Source organism: Puma concolor, chromosome B3 (genome assembly GCF_028749965.1).
Source record: "Puma concolor isolate L17-30 chromosome B3, mPumCon1.1.hap2, whole genome shotgun sequence".
Taxonomy (NCBI): Eukaryota; Metazoa; Chordata; class Mammalia; order Carnivora; family Felidae; genus Puma; species Puma concolor.
The window spans coordinates 129,818,504-129,832,542 of record NC_141672.1 but is presented as its reverse complement, the minus strand read 5'-3'; the positions used below and the strand labels follow the sequence as shown (position 1 = coordinate 129,832,542).

General features: G+C 48.0%; 1 protein-coding gene across 2 annotated transcripts in view; it reads right to left on the bottom strand.

The window, feature by feature from the left end:
- Positions 1-14,039, bottom strand: part of PCSK6 (proprotein convertase subtilisin/kexin type 6) — a 193,076-nt gene that overhangs the window by 73,983 nt on the left and 105,054 nt on the right. For both annotated transcript variants that reach the window (XM_086711391.1, XM_086711393.1), the window contains exons 8-11: positions 11,072-11,284; positions 7,191-7,291; positions 2,350-2,453; positions 303-420 (exon numbers count right to left, since the gene is read on the bottom strand). In XM_086711391.1, the coding sequence (XP_086567517.1) occupies positions 303-420; positions 2,350-2,453; positions 7,191-7,291; positions 11,072-11,284 (536 nt within the window). The remainder of the gene's footprint in view (positions 1-302; positions 421-2,349; positions 2,454-7,190; positions 7,292-11,071; positions 11,285-14,039) is intronic.

Below are 14,039 nucleotides of genomic sequence, written 5' to 3'. Positions count from 1 at the left end.
ATCCTGGGTAAGAATTTCCAACACGAGGGGCTATGGGTCTGGCTCCCCACCATGGGGCAATCTGCAGCAAGAGGAGAAACCATAACTGACAGCAAAATACCTCCAAATGGTCATGAGTTAAGTGACTCCTTTCCAGCTCAACAATCCGCATGAGAAAACGCAGACACGTCTATGCACGGTCTATGCCCACCGACGTGCACGGGACTGCGTGTGTGAACACCTCCCCCTGCGGAACCTGGCAGCAGAGTCATGTCAGCACCGACGTTCCTGAAAAGCCACGCGGTGCCTGCGCTGAGCCTCACCTGGGCCTCTTGTCTGTGGTGGCGACACACATGTGCTGGGAGGGCACCGCCGTCCACTTCTTCGCCTCCGTGACGAGGGCTTCCGCGTCCACCAAGCCAAATCCATAGAGATGGCTAACTGGAAAGACAGAGCCTTCAGACCCCGCCTCATCCTGCCCCCCAGGAATGGAGCGAGGCTCCGCGCTCACACTCCACTTGGCTCCCACGAAGGGCACCTGATCCACAACTGCCACGGGACAGACCACTTGTGTCACTCCGTGGCTGCAAGGGTGCGGGCCATCACCTGGAAGTCCCGGGCCGCAGGACCAGCCCTTCTGAGGACTGCTCCAAGATCCCAGCCACTTTACCCTCTCCCTGGTCTGTACTCCTTCAGGTCAGGGGTGCGGGCCAGCCAATGTGGCCCACTCCGGTGTTGAGTAGGAAAAGAAGTGTTTCCTACTCGGACCTATTACTTTCTTCCTGGGAGACGAGTTTGGGTTTCTGTATAGTGAAGGGACTCATCGGCATCTGGGCTCCCTGAGTCATGAACCAGACAAGAGAAACAAAGCCTTAAACCCGTTGGTTCACGCGACCATGATGTGCAACAAACAAGAAAGCAGGGCCACGCTCATCTTTTTTGCTATCTTCTTCGCCTGCTAACCTCCCACGGCATTTGGGGAGAGGGGCACGGTGTGCGCACTTGTGAGTTGGCCTGAGCCAGTGTTTAATTTGGCCGTGGCAGGAGAGTTTCAAAGTTTAATTTAAGAGGCAAGGTCAAGAACTAGATACAATCTATTTTCCTATTTAATTAGGCCAACATTGAAATGTAGGTCAGCTCTTGTTACAGCACACGACTACCACCAGCATTCCTGCAAAACAAAGATGCATTAGGCCTGCCTGATCAATGGCTTTCTTATTAAAAGGAATGTCCCTTGGAACTCACAATAACACCACTTGCCCTATATTTTACACATACTAGTAGTATCAGGCTTGGTGTCGAAATAGTTGGGCCTCAGCTTCAGGAAAGGAGAAGTCCTCCCTAACATACCATGGCTGAATGGAAATCTTTTTCAAGCATCTCTGGTAAGAAGCCATACAAACAAAGCCAATGGCACAGTCCTATAATTATCTGCTTAAGAGGCTCCATGTATCTGGGTTACAAGCCCTGACTGCAGGTTGATTTCATGGAACCTATGTCTGTCCCAGGCTGGATCGGGGGAAGAAGCCTTGCTGTTCTAGGAGTTACTTTTATAACACAGACAGAAGTTTTATAGTTAGAAAGTAACTTACATGGCTATCTCAGGGTCCTCATTGTACACATAAGGAAACTGAGGGCCAGTTTCAAAATCGTATTGCTACTCAGGACTAAGAATGCAAGCTGCCCTTAGGTGGCACACAGATAAATATTATTTTATTTATTTATCTTAATAGTCATGGATTTGTTTGGATGTGCATTAGGAAGAAATAAAAGTACACACCAAACCTGTGTTTAACTAGATGTAATAAAGTTTCCTTTTAAAAAATATATTTTTTTGAAAGAGAGAGTGAGAAAGAAAGAGCACAAGCAGGGGAGGGGCAGAAGGAGAGAAAGAATCTTAAGTGGGCTCTACATCCAGCTTGGAGCTTGACCGAGGCTCGAGCTCACATGAGATGGTGACCTGAGTCAAAATCAAGAGTCGGAGGCTTAACTGACTGAACCACCCAGGCGCCCCTAAAATATATTTCTTTATGTAAAAAAAAAAAAATGCAAGTCAATTTAAAGAGAACTATTATACCAATACTGGTACAGGTGGTCCCTGGATGTGGGAAAAGTCATGATGTTTGGGAACCCTGAATTCTACCGATCTTGGGTTTTTTTCCTTAAAGTCAGTGTGAGGTCCCAGAATACCATCCTTAAATCTCTAGCTACATACGTCTCACTCTTGTGACACACAATCAAGGTCATTTGGGGATTCTTTTTGAGAAGCTCCTGTCAACCCTTTAATAGAGATTCCAGCAGGTGACCCAGTGGGCCCCCCAGGACCGGCTGACTGGTCCCCGCCCAGCCCAACAGGAGCCACCACTGCACCTTTATGACCAGCACCGTTGACTTTCCAATCATTTGCTTTCAGGTGCGCCGGCCTGGATGTCTTCACCAGCAGGTGCTGGACGTCCCTCCAGGTTAACTGGCTGCTGCAATGACACAATGACAGACCGCTGAAGTCCACACAGGTCAAAACAATGGCTTCACAGGACCATCCACCGTGGCACGACGGGAGCCAGCCCCGAGTGGGGACTTATGGAATTCCCGAAGACTCCATTCCTCAGCAAGGGCTTATTTTATAACCTCTTTGTAAAGAATGGTTTCCAGGGATTAAATCCCAAGATAAAATAGTGCAACGGGTGACCTAAAATCCCTAGCGTTAAAAACCCAGCCCTGCTACCAAGGTATGCCTGAGTGCTCAAGGCCTAGAGAGGAAATTGTGGCAGCGGAGAGAGGGACCTCCTTATTTTACGAGTACGAGGGGGCCTATTCTTCATCATAACAAGTAAATGGCTGTGGTGCATGACAGCATGCTTAAGCCATCATCTTCCCAGACCCTGTCGTTGTTTAGATCCACCTCCTACCAATTATAATTTGAGAGTTTAGTAATTCCCAATCTATATTTGTTTTGGTGCAAAGTGGAAACATCTCATTGAAAGAACACATGCCCACTAATAAAAATGCACAGATCAGAATTTTTTGAGTCTAAGATACATGGTCCCACCTTTTAAACGCCTCTGTAACCAGGATCCATCTTACGATGATAGATGATACTCTCTCATAACCCCTTCTGTTCACAGCATTAAGACCAGGTTGCAGACAGACGCTGTCTTAAATACAGTCTGCACCCCCTCCTCTTGACCAGTGCCTGCCCTAGCCCACAGTGGTTACAGTGGTCTTCCCGATCACCCACTCTTTGTGCATGCTTAAAAATATACATAACATAGGGGCGCCTGGGTGGCGCAGTCGGTTAAGCGTCCGACTTCAGCCAGGTCACGATCTCGCGGTCCGTGAGTTTGAGCCCCGCGTCAGGCTCTGGGCTGATGGCTCAGAGCCTGGAGCCTGTTTCCGATTCTGTGTCTCCCTCTCTCTCTGCCCCTCCCCCGTTCATGCTCTGTCTCTCTCTGTCCCAAAAATAAATAAACGTTGAAAAAAAAATATACATAACATAAAATTTACCCTCTTAACCATTTTTCTCTGTACAGTGCATGTCCTTGGTACCTTCCCATTGCTGTACATACATCACAAACTATCCATCTCCAGAGCTTTTTCATCTTCCCCAATTGGAATTCTGTCCCCATGAGACACTAACTCCCCGTTTCCTCTTTCCCCCAGTCCTCTGGCAACCACCATTCTACTTTCTGTCTCTATGTATGTGACGACTCTGGGAACCTTATACAAATGGGATCCTACAGTACTTGTGGTTTTGTGACTGGCTGATTTCACTCAGAATAATGTCCTCCAGGCTCATCCACGTTGTGGCAGGTGTCAGAATTTCCTTCCTTCTTAAGGATGAATAATACTCCATTGTTTGCATAGACCACATTTTGTTTATCCATACATCTATTGAGTAGGCACTTGACTTGCTTCCTCCTTTTGGCTATTGTGAGTCACACTGCTATGAACATGGGTGTACAAAGAGCTCTTCAAGTCTCTGCTTTCAGTTCTTTGGGTAGATACCCACCTGCAGAATTATAGGATCACATGGTAAATCTTTAAGTTTTTGAGGAACCACCACACTGGTTTCTACAGTGGCTGAACCATTCTATTTTTCCACCTCTTTGTCTGTTGTCCACTGGGACCTCACTGTGGTTTGAGTCTTGGGGCACAAGTAGATTCCTCCGTTGGCGCTCACTCTCCAGGCACTAGCCCCAGGCTTCTGGGATTTCTCCACCATGTTCTTGCCACTGTGCCAATGACCTCACTGGCCTCCTGGCCATGTTCCCCCAGCCATGTCCATTAGTCCAGTTTCTAGGTCTTCGCTCGGCTCTCTGCTCCATATCCACTCCCCCTCCTGAGGCCCCGTGGCCAACCTCATAGTTCAAGGGGGTTTCTGAGGCTCCATGTGGCCCAAGGCTTCATACAGGCACAGGCTTTAGAGTTCAGCCAGGGGTGGGGCCACAGCCTTTGTTACCTGTGTGGCCTGACATGTTACTACTCATGTCGGCATCCTATCAAGGATGGCTAAAGCCAGTCCACCCAGGAGTTCAGCATAGCCAGGAAGCATGAACTTCAGAGTTCAGGGCAGCACAGAATGGGTGCAGAAAAGGACATTATTGGAAACGATCATGGGGTGCCTGGGTGGCTCAATCGGTTAAGCTTCTGACTCTTGATTTTGGCTCTCATGGTTTGAGAGTTCAAGCCCCAAATCAGGCTCTGCACTGCCTGTGTGGAGTCTGGTTGGGATTCTCTCTCTCTCTCTCTCTCTCTCTCTCAATCTCTCTCTCTTTCTTCCCCTCTGTTGCTCTCATGCTGTCTCTCTCTCTCAAAATAAATAAATAAACTTAAAAAAAAAAAAGGAAACCATCTCATTATAAGGACTTCCATTTTATTTCGGACTCTGGTACCAAAATCACAAATATAGTCATCTGAAAAATACAGCTAAGAAATGGCATTGAAAATGTTTTTCAACAAAGAAGGGATTGATGGAAAGTCCCAAGACTGCCACAAACCAGGATGACCTATGCACAATTCTTACACGTGCGGGTCTTTCTTCATTTTTGTTACATGCTGTCCACAGGCCCTCCCTGACCCCCTGAGGCCTTTTCCACCTGGGACGATCTGGCTTTGCCCTGACGCCTTCTACCTACAAGTGAACAGTGTTTGAAGGCAATGCCAGGCAGGTGAGCAGCAGGCCTGCTCCCTGGACACGTGAGCTGGCCTTGTCTCCAATCTCCTCACCTCAGGCTTGCAGGGTCCCTTGTTACAACCCGTCCCTGCCTTGACCGGTCCTGCAGGCTTAAATGCTCAAAGCTGACACTGTTTTCAGTTCAATAAAATTCTTTTTAAAAAATTTTTAAAAATATTTATTTATTTTTGAGAGAGAGATGGAGTGTGAGTGGGGGAGGGACAGAGAGAGAGGGAGACACAGAATCTGCACCAGGCTCCAGGCTCTGAGCTGTCAGCAGAGCCCGATGTGGGGCTCGAACTCACAAAATGAGATCATGACCCAAGCTGAACTCAGACACTTAACTCACTGAGCCACCCAGGCACCCTTAAGCTGATGCTGTTTTCACGTTGCTTGACTCGCCACCTGTACTCTTCTGAGGAACATCTAAAATACTGAGGAAGATGAGAGTTTTCATGTGTCCACAGGCCAAGTTTAATGGGACAAGCTGGCATGAAATGAAGCTTGCTTTCTATTTAGTTTTGACTAACAAAATTCCTTGCATGTTTCCAATAAAGAATGGAAGGAAATATAAAACAATGAATTGCTAAGTATGTGAATGCCACTTTCCACATAAGTAAGTAATTATTTAGAGTTATTTGCTTTTTTTTTTTTTTTTTTTTTTTTAAAGAGCCTCAGGACACAGAAGCCAGTGCTTTGGCCTGCAAATCGAAAATATTTAGTTATTCCTCTGTTAAACTGGTAGCATTTGAGTTGTATGCCCTTTTGCCTCGTAGGAATCAACATGCAAACACACAATTGTGAGGATTGAAGCAACCCAAATGTGATTTTTTGAATAATTTAAAATCTCATCTACAACTGGCAATTTCAAATGGCTGGCATGTTCCAAGCCAGTTTTGATGCCTTAACTGAATCTGTTTTTGACACCGTAATTGCATGTTCTTTCTGACCCATCCAGACACTAACAACCTAGAGTTTTTATTTGGCTTATGACAGATGAAATGTCACCATTGCATTATCAATTATCAACTAAAGTTTATAAAGATCAGCCTGTGGCCGCCTGAAGGGGGATTCTGGTATGTGACGCAGCATGGGAGGTAGACTTGGGGTTCTGGCCCACCCAGCTCTCTGTGGCCCTACAAAGGGCAGGAGGTGGTGAGCTTTAACCAGGAAATGAAGGAGGGGCACCTGGGTGGCTCAGTCCGTTAAGCATCCGACTCTTGACTTCGGCTCAGGTCATGATCTCAAGTTTCATGAGACCGAGTTCTGCATCAGGCTCTGTGCTGATAGCATGGAGCCTGCTTGGGATTCTCTCTCTCCTGCTCTCTCTGTACCCCACTCAAAAAAAATAAAAATAAAAAAACTTAAAAATACATACTAAAAAAATTTTTAAAAGAAAAGAAGGGAAGGGATCTCTTCACGTCCCTTAAGGATGGCCTTGAAATGGAAGGAAATCCTGACCCATGCTACAACATGGATACACTCTGAGGACATTGTGCCATGTGTGCCAGTCACAAAAAGTCAATTCCTGTATGATTCCACTTATGTGAGCTGCTTAGCAGTCAAACTCATAGAGAGGAAAAGTAGAATGGCAATTGCCAGAGCTTGGGGGAGGGGTTATAGGCAGTACTATGGGCTGAATCGTGTCCTCCCAAACTCATATATTGAAGCCCTCCCTCCAATACTCAGAATGTGACTGTATTTGGAGACACAGGGTCTTTAAAGAGGTAATTAAGGTAAAACGGGTCATTAGGGTGGGCCCTAATCCAATACGACTGGGGTCCTTATACGATTGGGGTCCCTAATCCAGTACGACTGGGACCTAGATACACACATAGATGGAGGGAAGACAGCCTGAGTACACGAGGGAGAAGGCGGAGTCTCCCACTTTCTCTGCCCCTCCCCCACTTGCAACGTTTCTGACTCTCTCAAAATAAACTTAAAAAAATGGTTAAAATGGTAAATTTTATGAGTGTTTTACTGTGTTAAAAATTTACAGAAAACAAAGGAAAAGAGGAGAAGACAAGTGGGAACTTACTTTGCTTCTAAAGCCAAGGCGATGATGCCCGCCACCATGGGGGCTGAAACCGAGGTCCCAGTGTGGCCGTCGGTACAGCGCTGGCGCAGATCCGTGGTGACCTGGGTGATAAGAGGCTAAGTCAGCTCCCAGATGTCGGAAGCTACTCAAGAGGCACTATGCATTCATATCTCTGCAGCCAAGCTTTTTTTTTTTTTTTTTTTTAATGTTTGTTTATTTTGAGAGAGGCAGGAGGGGCAGAGAGAGAGAGGGAGAGAGAGAATCCCAAGCAGGCTCCGTGCTACCAGCGCAGAGCCCGACATGGGGCTCAAACTCGGAACCGTGAGATGGTGACCTGAGCCGAAACCAAGAGTCAGATGCTTAACGGACTGAGCCACCCAGGCGCCCCTCTGCAGTCAAGCTTTGTGTCAGATACTCCCTGCTAATCTGCTTTGCTCGCATATGTAAAACACCGACCCACTGCAGGGATGAGCTAATCACAGCTTGAGAACCAGGAGACAAGGGAGATGGGATACAAACAGCTGGAAGCAAGACAAACGGCTGGAAGCCGCATAACCTCCTTACTGCAGGTGTGCGTGCTGAGACACAACGGTAAGACAAAATGAAACAAAGAGGGCCTTCCATTGCAGAGTCCCCATGGCGAGACCACCTGCGCTAGCCCACAGGAATGACCCCCAAGTCACCCCTGACCTCAGAGCAGCTGGAAACATGCGGGGGGTGCCCAGGTGGCCCAGACAGCATCTCTGCCTTTAGTCAGAAGATCAGAGGTCAGTCATAGAAGGTCACAGATCACTCTCCACCAGGACGTCCTCCTTAGATCATTGACTGTGTCCCAAAGCACCCAGTTCCATCTGTAGCAGCGGACGAACCCGGCGAGTTCTCCACCTTCACAGCGCCTGCTGTACGGGACCACAAAGCTGGCCCTTCTCCTTGGGGAGGCAAAGCTGACTCAGCAAACTGCAGGGGCCCCGCATGCCTTCCTCTGAGGCACTGACTCCCAGCTGGGTGGGGAAATTGATTCTGGGCCCCACTGGCATACAGCCTGATTTGCCCCTTGCCTTTGAGCTGAAATGAGGAAGCAGCACCAGGGAATCACCCGATTTGGGTTGGGCTGTGCCACACCTGCTGCACTAGATGGGATTCTGGCCCTCAAGCTATTCCCCATGGGCTCTGCAGATGGGACTAAGGTTGCTGATCAGCAGACCTTAAATCATTGAGAATATCCTGGATTAGCCAGTGGGCCCAATGTAATCACAAGGGCCCCCAGAAGTGGAAGGAGGCAGAAAAATGTGTCAGAGAGATGAGGCAGAAGAGAGGCCCAAGCCATCATTGCTGGCTTTGAACACAGAGATGGAGAAACATAAGCCAAGGAATGTGGGCGGCCAGGAGATGCTGAGAACAGCCCTTAGCAGACAGCCCACCAGGAAACAGGAGCTCAGTCCTATAACCACAAGAAAGTAAATGCCGCCAACAACCTGAACGAGCACAGAATGGACTCCCCACTTGAGCCTCGGGAAGGGAACACGGCCTGGCAGGCACGTGGATTTCAGCCTCAGGGGACTCAGAACAGAGACTCCGTGGAGGCTGCTGCACTTCTGACCTCCCGAACTATGAGATAATAAATCTGTGCTGTTTAAGCTAAGTTTGGGATAGTTGGTTACGACAGCAATAGGAAACTGATAGCCTCACCAACTGTAAGCCTCTAGTAGCCGATCTGCATAGCCCTGAAGCATGAATTGCCCTAGTGCTAACAATCCAGATCCTCTCCCAAACAGAGTATCTTCCTTCTTCACGTTCTGGCTGGGCTGCAATCACCCAGACAGGATCTAGCCTGTCTCTCTCACACACAGGAAGGATTGGACAGGAACACTGGCAGAGACCAGCCTGCTCCTCCCTCCCTGTTCAGCAGGACTGAGGCAACCTAATGTTAGGAAGGGCAGCTGAGGGTAGGGAAGTAGGGACAAGGATGCAACCTCTCTGACCCCAGGATCTTCATCTGCAAATGGGCACAATGCCACATCCTTTATAAGGTTTCTGGTGAAAGTCACAGCTGGCACCTGAAACATACTTACAATGGTGGCCCGTGAGGGAAACTGAGGGCATCTGGGCAGGAGGCCAAGCCCCCAAGAGCAGGTGAGGCCCATGAGAAAGGGCTACTGGGGAGCGAGCAGTGGGTCCTCCATACAGGGAGGAGATGGCTCAACCAAGTCAGGCAGGTCCCCCTTTCTGAGACCAAATGTCGTGCATGGTCTGCTCATGTTCAGTGAATGAAAGAGCCAAGGAATAATTGAGTAAGAGATGCTCACGTTAGGTGTCACTCCATTTATAAAGAGTCACGTGTCAGCACCAGGCAATCCCACCCTCCAGGCAAATGCTGCCTGGCATTCACTAGAGGGCATGGATGGGACAGAGCCTTGATTTCCAGCTGACAGCAAGCTGCCAAAAGTCCAGAGCTTGGAGGTTTTCTAAGGGGACTCAGAGCAAACGCTTGGCTCTAGTTGAGCTGAAAACAATAATAACAACAAACAAAAAATGCCGTCCATACTCTCAGAGAAGAATTCCAGTCCAGAGCAAGAACTGACTCACTCTCTCTTTTACCATCCTCTTAACTACACCCTTCTGACCCATGTTATGGCTCAGAGAAGGGACTTAAGAAAGAAAAAAGAATCAAGGCGTTTTGTAGCTAAGGTGTGTGCACACGCAGTATGATTAATTAAGCAAATAAAGCTGCAAGCCCTGCTCCCAGGGTTGAGAGACAGGGTTGTCCCGTAGGAAGCCTCTGGTACAAAGCGTTCAATGACCCAGTCTCCACCCCACACGCCTCCAGCCAGCAGGCCTGTTTAACAAGACTCCGGCAAGTTCGTGTTCAAATGAAGCTGGATTCCTAAACGAACAGGACACCGTGCAGAATCTCGGCCGCCTGTCCCAGGGGCACGTGCTCCAGTAGAAAAGGAAAATAAATTAATACCTTCGTTAACTAGCCCGGGCCGCTGCCAGGCTGGTGGCGGAACAGCCGTGGCCGACCTTTCAACTGGTACAGAGCAAAGTGGGGAACAGGGAGCCTGTATGCTCCCGCAGAAAAACCTAAAAATAAATTTGCAAATAATTTCTCGAGATGCGATGAAGCAGCAGGAGAAATAAAAAAGATGCTAGTGAGCTTGCTTTCAAATTAAACCGTGTCTGGCCAGCTCCACGGTCTCATTTTTTAAACGTCTAAAAAGCAACTTAATGACTGTGCATTTGAATTCTGCATTAATTTCAGTTCAAAATCCTCCCCCTCTTTACTTTTCTTAAAGCAGGAAAGCCTGTAGGGAAAAAAGAAACACGGATTCCACCCATATGCTAAACGGAAACACTTTTTAAAAGAGAAATCACACTGATGTCCATTGAAGTGAAAGTAACAGACAGAAAAACCAGTGCTCAATTTGAAGGGTCTGGGGCAAGTCCTTTTGTTAGGGAGAGGATGGCCTGGAAGAACACTTAGATCTCTAAAATGTTTCAGTATAAAACCAAGACTTTCCCTTCCTCTCTTTGGCACATTGAAACTGAACCGGTCAGCTGGATCCCAAGCGATGTGACCACAGAAATTTAGAGAGCTAAAAGGAGGCACAGTGCTGAGAATGCACCCCATTCTTAAATGCTATTTTTAGATCTCTGAAGCCAGAGAGGGTTTTAATCGGTATTTTGTGCAAAAATTAGAAAGGCAGGGCCTGGGGAAGGTTGCCAAGGGACTGGGGTTTCCCTCGAGGTACAACCAGTTTGCTGATGGGGGAGGTTGGTACCCTGGGAGCCAGTACAAACTGGCCTCAGGGAAAAGAAACTTGTCCCCAAAGGGCTGGAGGAGCAGATCCTAAGCTCTCCACCTGGCCAAGAGGACTCACAATTTTCCGCTCGTAGAATGCCCCGCTGCTGTAGGTGGTGGCCAGGGTGGACGCACACTCTTCCAGGTACCACGGCTTGTAGCCGTTCTCGGTAGTGCTGCTCACGGAGATGGTGTAGATGCTGTTGGTGTAGCCATCACAGGAACAGTGGTCCCCCTCTCTCCCGCCATTCCCAGATGCCCAGACGAAAATGGAGCCCAGGCCCTGCCGACCCTAGACAGGAAGGACAACAAGGTCTCAGTCAGCCCCGGCAGCTACAACTTCGAAGAGTGGGTCTCACACCAGCCCGGAGTCCTTCCCTCGGAATGTCCCTTCCAAGGGTCTAAGAAGGATGCATTCAGGGGTGCCTGAGTGGCTCAGTCGGTTGAGCATCCAACTTCGGCTCAGGTCATGATCTCACGGTTCACGAGTTTGAGCCCCACGTCGCACTCTGTGCTGACAGCTCAGAACCTGGAGCCTGCTTCAGATTCTGTGTCTCCTTCTTTTGTCTCTGCCCCTCCCCAACTTGTGCTCTGTCTCTCTCTTTTTCTCTTAACAGTAAATAAACATTAAAAAAAAAAGGATGCATTCAGATTGTATGATGCTACCAAGGACATGGTTCTGTGGGCCCCTGTTTTATTTTAAAGGATTCTTTTATTTTTTTAATGTTTATTTATTTTTGAGAGAGAGAGAACATGAGTAGGGGAGGAGCAGAGAGAGAGAGGGAGACACAGAATCTGAAGCAGGCTCCAGTCTCTGAGCCATTCAGTGCAGAGCCTGATGTGGGGCTTGAACCTACAAAGCTTGAGATCATGACCTGAGCCAAAATAGGATGCTTAACTGACTGAGCCACCCAGGCACCCCTCCTGTTTTATTTTAATAGAGCACTTCTGCCTGTGGTGACAGGCTTAATGCTGCAGAATCACAGATTGCACTGAGGAGATGGCCCAGAAAGACCTCTCTGTTCTTCATGGGAAAATCAAGGGCCTTCAAATAAGCTGTTCTATTCCAGAGCCATGCCTGTAATTTCCATCGTAATGTCCGATCATCACAAAGAGCAGTATTACTGAGAAGAAAAATTGATGGCTGAATTTATAACATTAATTTTTCTGGACTGAAAGAGCTGGTCCTGTGAGGCAGAGGGTGAATTTTCTTAAAAACCCAGTGGAAAAGGCACATGTCTTAGAGAGCAAGCTAATTTTTAAAAATTGTTTAATGTTTATTTATTTTTGAGAGACAGAGCATGAGTAGGGGAGAGACAGAGAAAGGAGGAGACACAGAATCCGAAGCAGGCTCCAGGCTCTGAGCTGTCACCACAGAGCCTGATGTGGGGCTCAAACCCATGAACCATGAGATCATGACCTGTGCTGAAGTTAGATACTTCATGGTGCTCCAGAGCAAGCTAATTTTTGAGAAGAGGGGGTGGGACTGTGAATTCTGGGTGAGGACTGAACAGGTAAAAAGGGTCATGGTCCAGAATGCCCTGGCTGCTCATGGCCATCTTATGAGGGCTTCCCAGTGTCCCCGCCATGGGTCCGCATTAAAGCAGTCAGATGGTCAATGCCAGCCAAGGCCAGCACTTCACCTGTACCTAGGTTTTTATTTTTAGGAACGCATACAGGAGAGCAAGTGTTTGAGAGGTAGTGGTGGTCAGGGTAGCTTCCTGCAGCTCTGTTCCATCCCACATCCACAGAAGCAATGATTTCTGATCCAACCAAGTCACAAACACCAGCTAAAGATGAACTAATCCAAGACAGAGCTCACCATTCTGCCCAAGTGGCTGGACCCATTGGTGGTGCACAGCCAGCCCCAGAGAGCAGTGCCAACACCCATGTAGGTGAAACTGGACCCACAGGGCTGGTAACTTTGGTGTCCTTGTCGAGGACCCTTCTTTCCAAATAAGTGGGAGGAAATTGATACTTATGCCCAACAACTGGCCAATTCAAAGAAAACCTGCAACAGAATTCTGCGATCCCCACAGAGTCCAACTGAAGCCTTGCTGCTGACTCAGGGGGCATTACACTCACTCTGAGTTCAAGTCCATCCCAGGCTGAGTAGATCCAAATACTCTGAAAGCCCCATGACGTTCCACTTTGTAGACCAAATGGACTATAGTTCTTTGCCCTTTTGTGCCTATTTGTCATGACTCTGACATTTCCTCCAGTTTCCAACCTGAGGCTCTCATCACAGTCCACAGAAGGTCCCTCACGCCTACGCAATCCCGCTGCTCAAAGCTGCCTCACTCACTCCACTTTCCACATGTCCCAGGGGGGACTGTCCACATGGCCATGAGCTCCACAGAAAGGTTACTCACATTTAGCCAAAAGGTCAACCTTCTGGAAGAAAGGCACAAAGTACCTTAGAAATGGGTGTGTCTGTATGTAATTCTCTTTGAAACTAGTTCAAAGAAACGGAAATCCAAATAAAAAGGTATTTAACCCATCAGAGCCGATCTTTATTCCATGCGGATTATTTATTTATGAAACACTGTCATTTTGCTAAGTGGGGCCTATAATCTTATTGTTCCAGAAGCACAGACGATGCCTCCACACAGCATTCCTCGTACCGGAGCATGCACACAGGTCACTGGGGGCTTTGCTCCATGGCAGACTCAGACTTGGCAGGTCTAGGGGGAGCCCCGAGATTCTGTATTTCTTTAAAATAGTTTACTTTTTTTTATTTTTAAAAAATGCTTATTTATTTTGAGAAAGAGAGAGCCAGACAGTGAGCAGGGGAGGGGCAGAGAGAGAGGGAGACAGAGAATTCCAAGCAGGCTCCACTCTGTTAGTACAGAGCCCGATGTGGGGCTTGAACTCACAAACCACGAGATCAGGACTGAGCCAAAATCATGAGTCAGATGCTTAGCTGACTGAGCCACCCAGGCTCCCCAAGATTCTGTATTTCTAATGAGCTCCCAGGTGATGCCCGCGTGGTTGCTTCTGGACTCCACTTTGGGTAACAAGGGCCTAAAGTGCCAAAGGCATATATA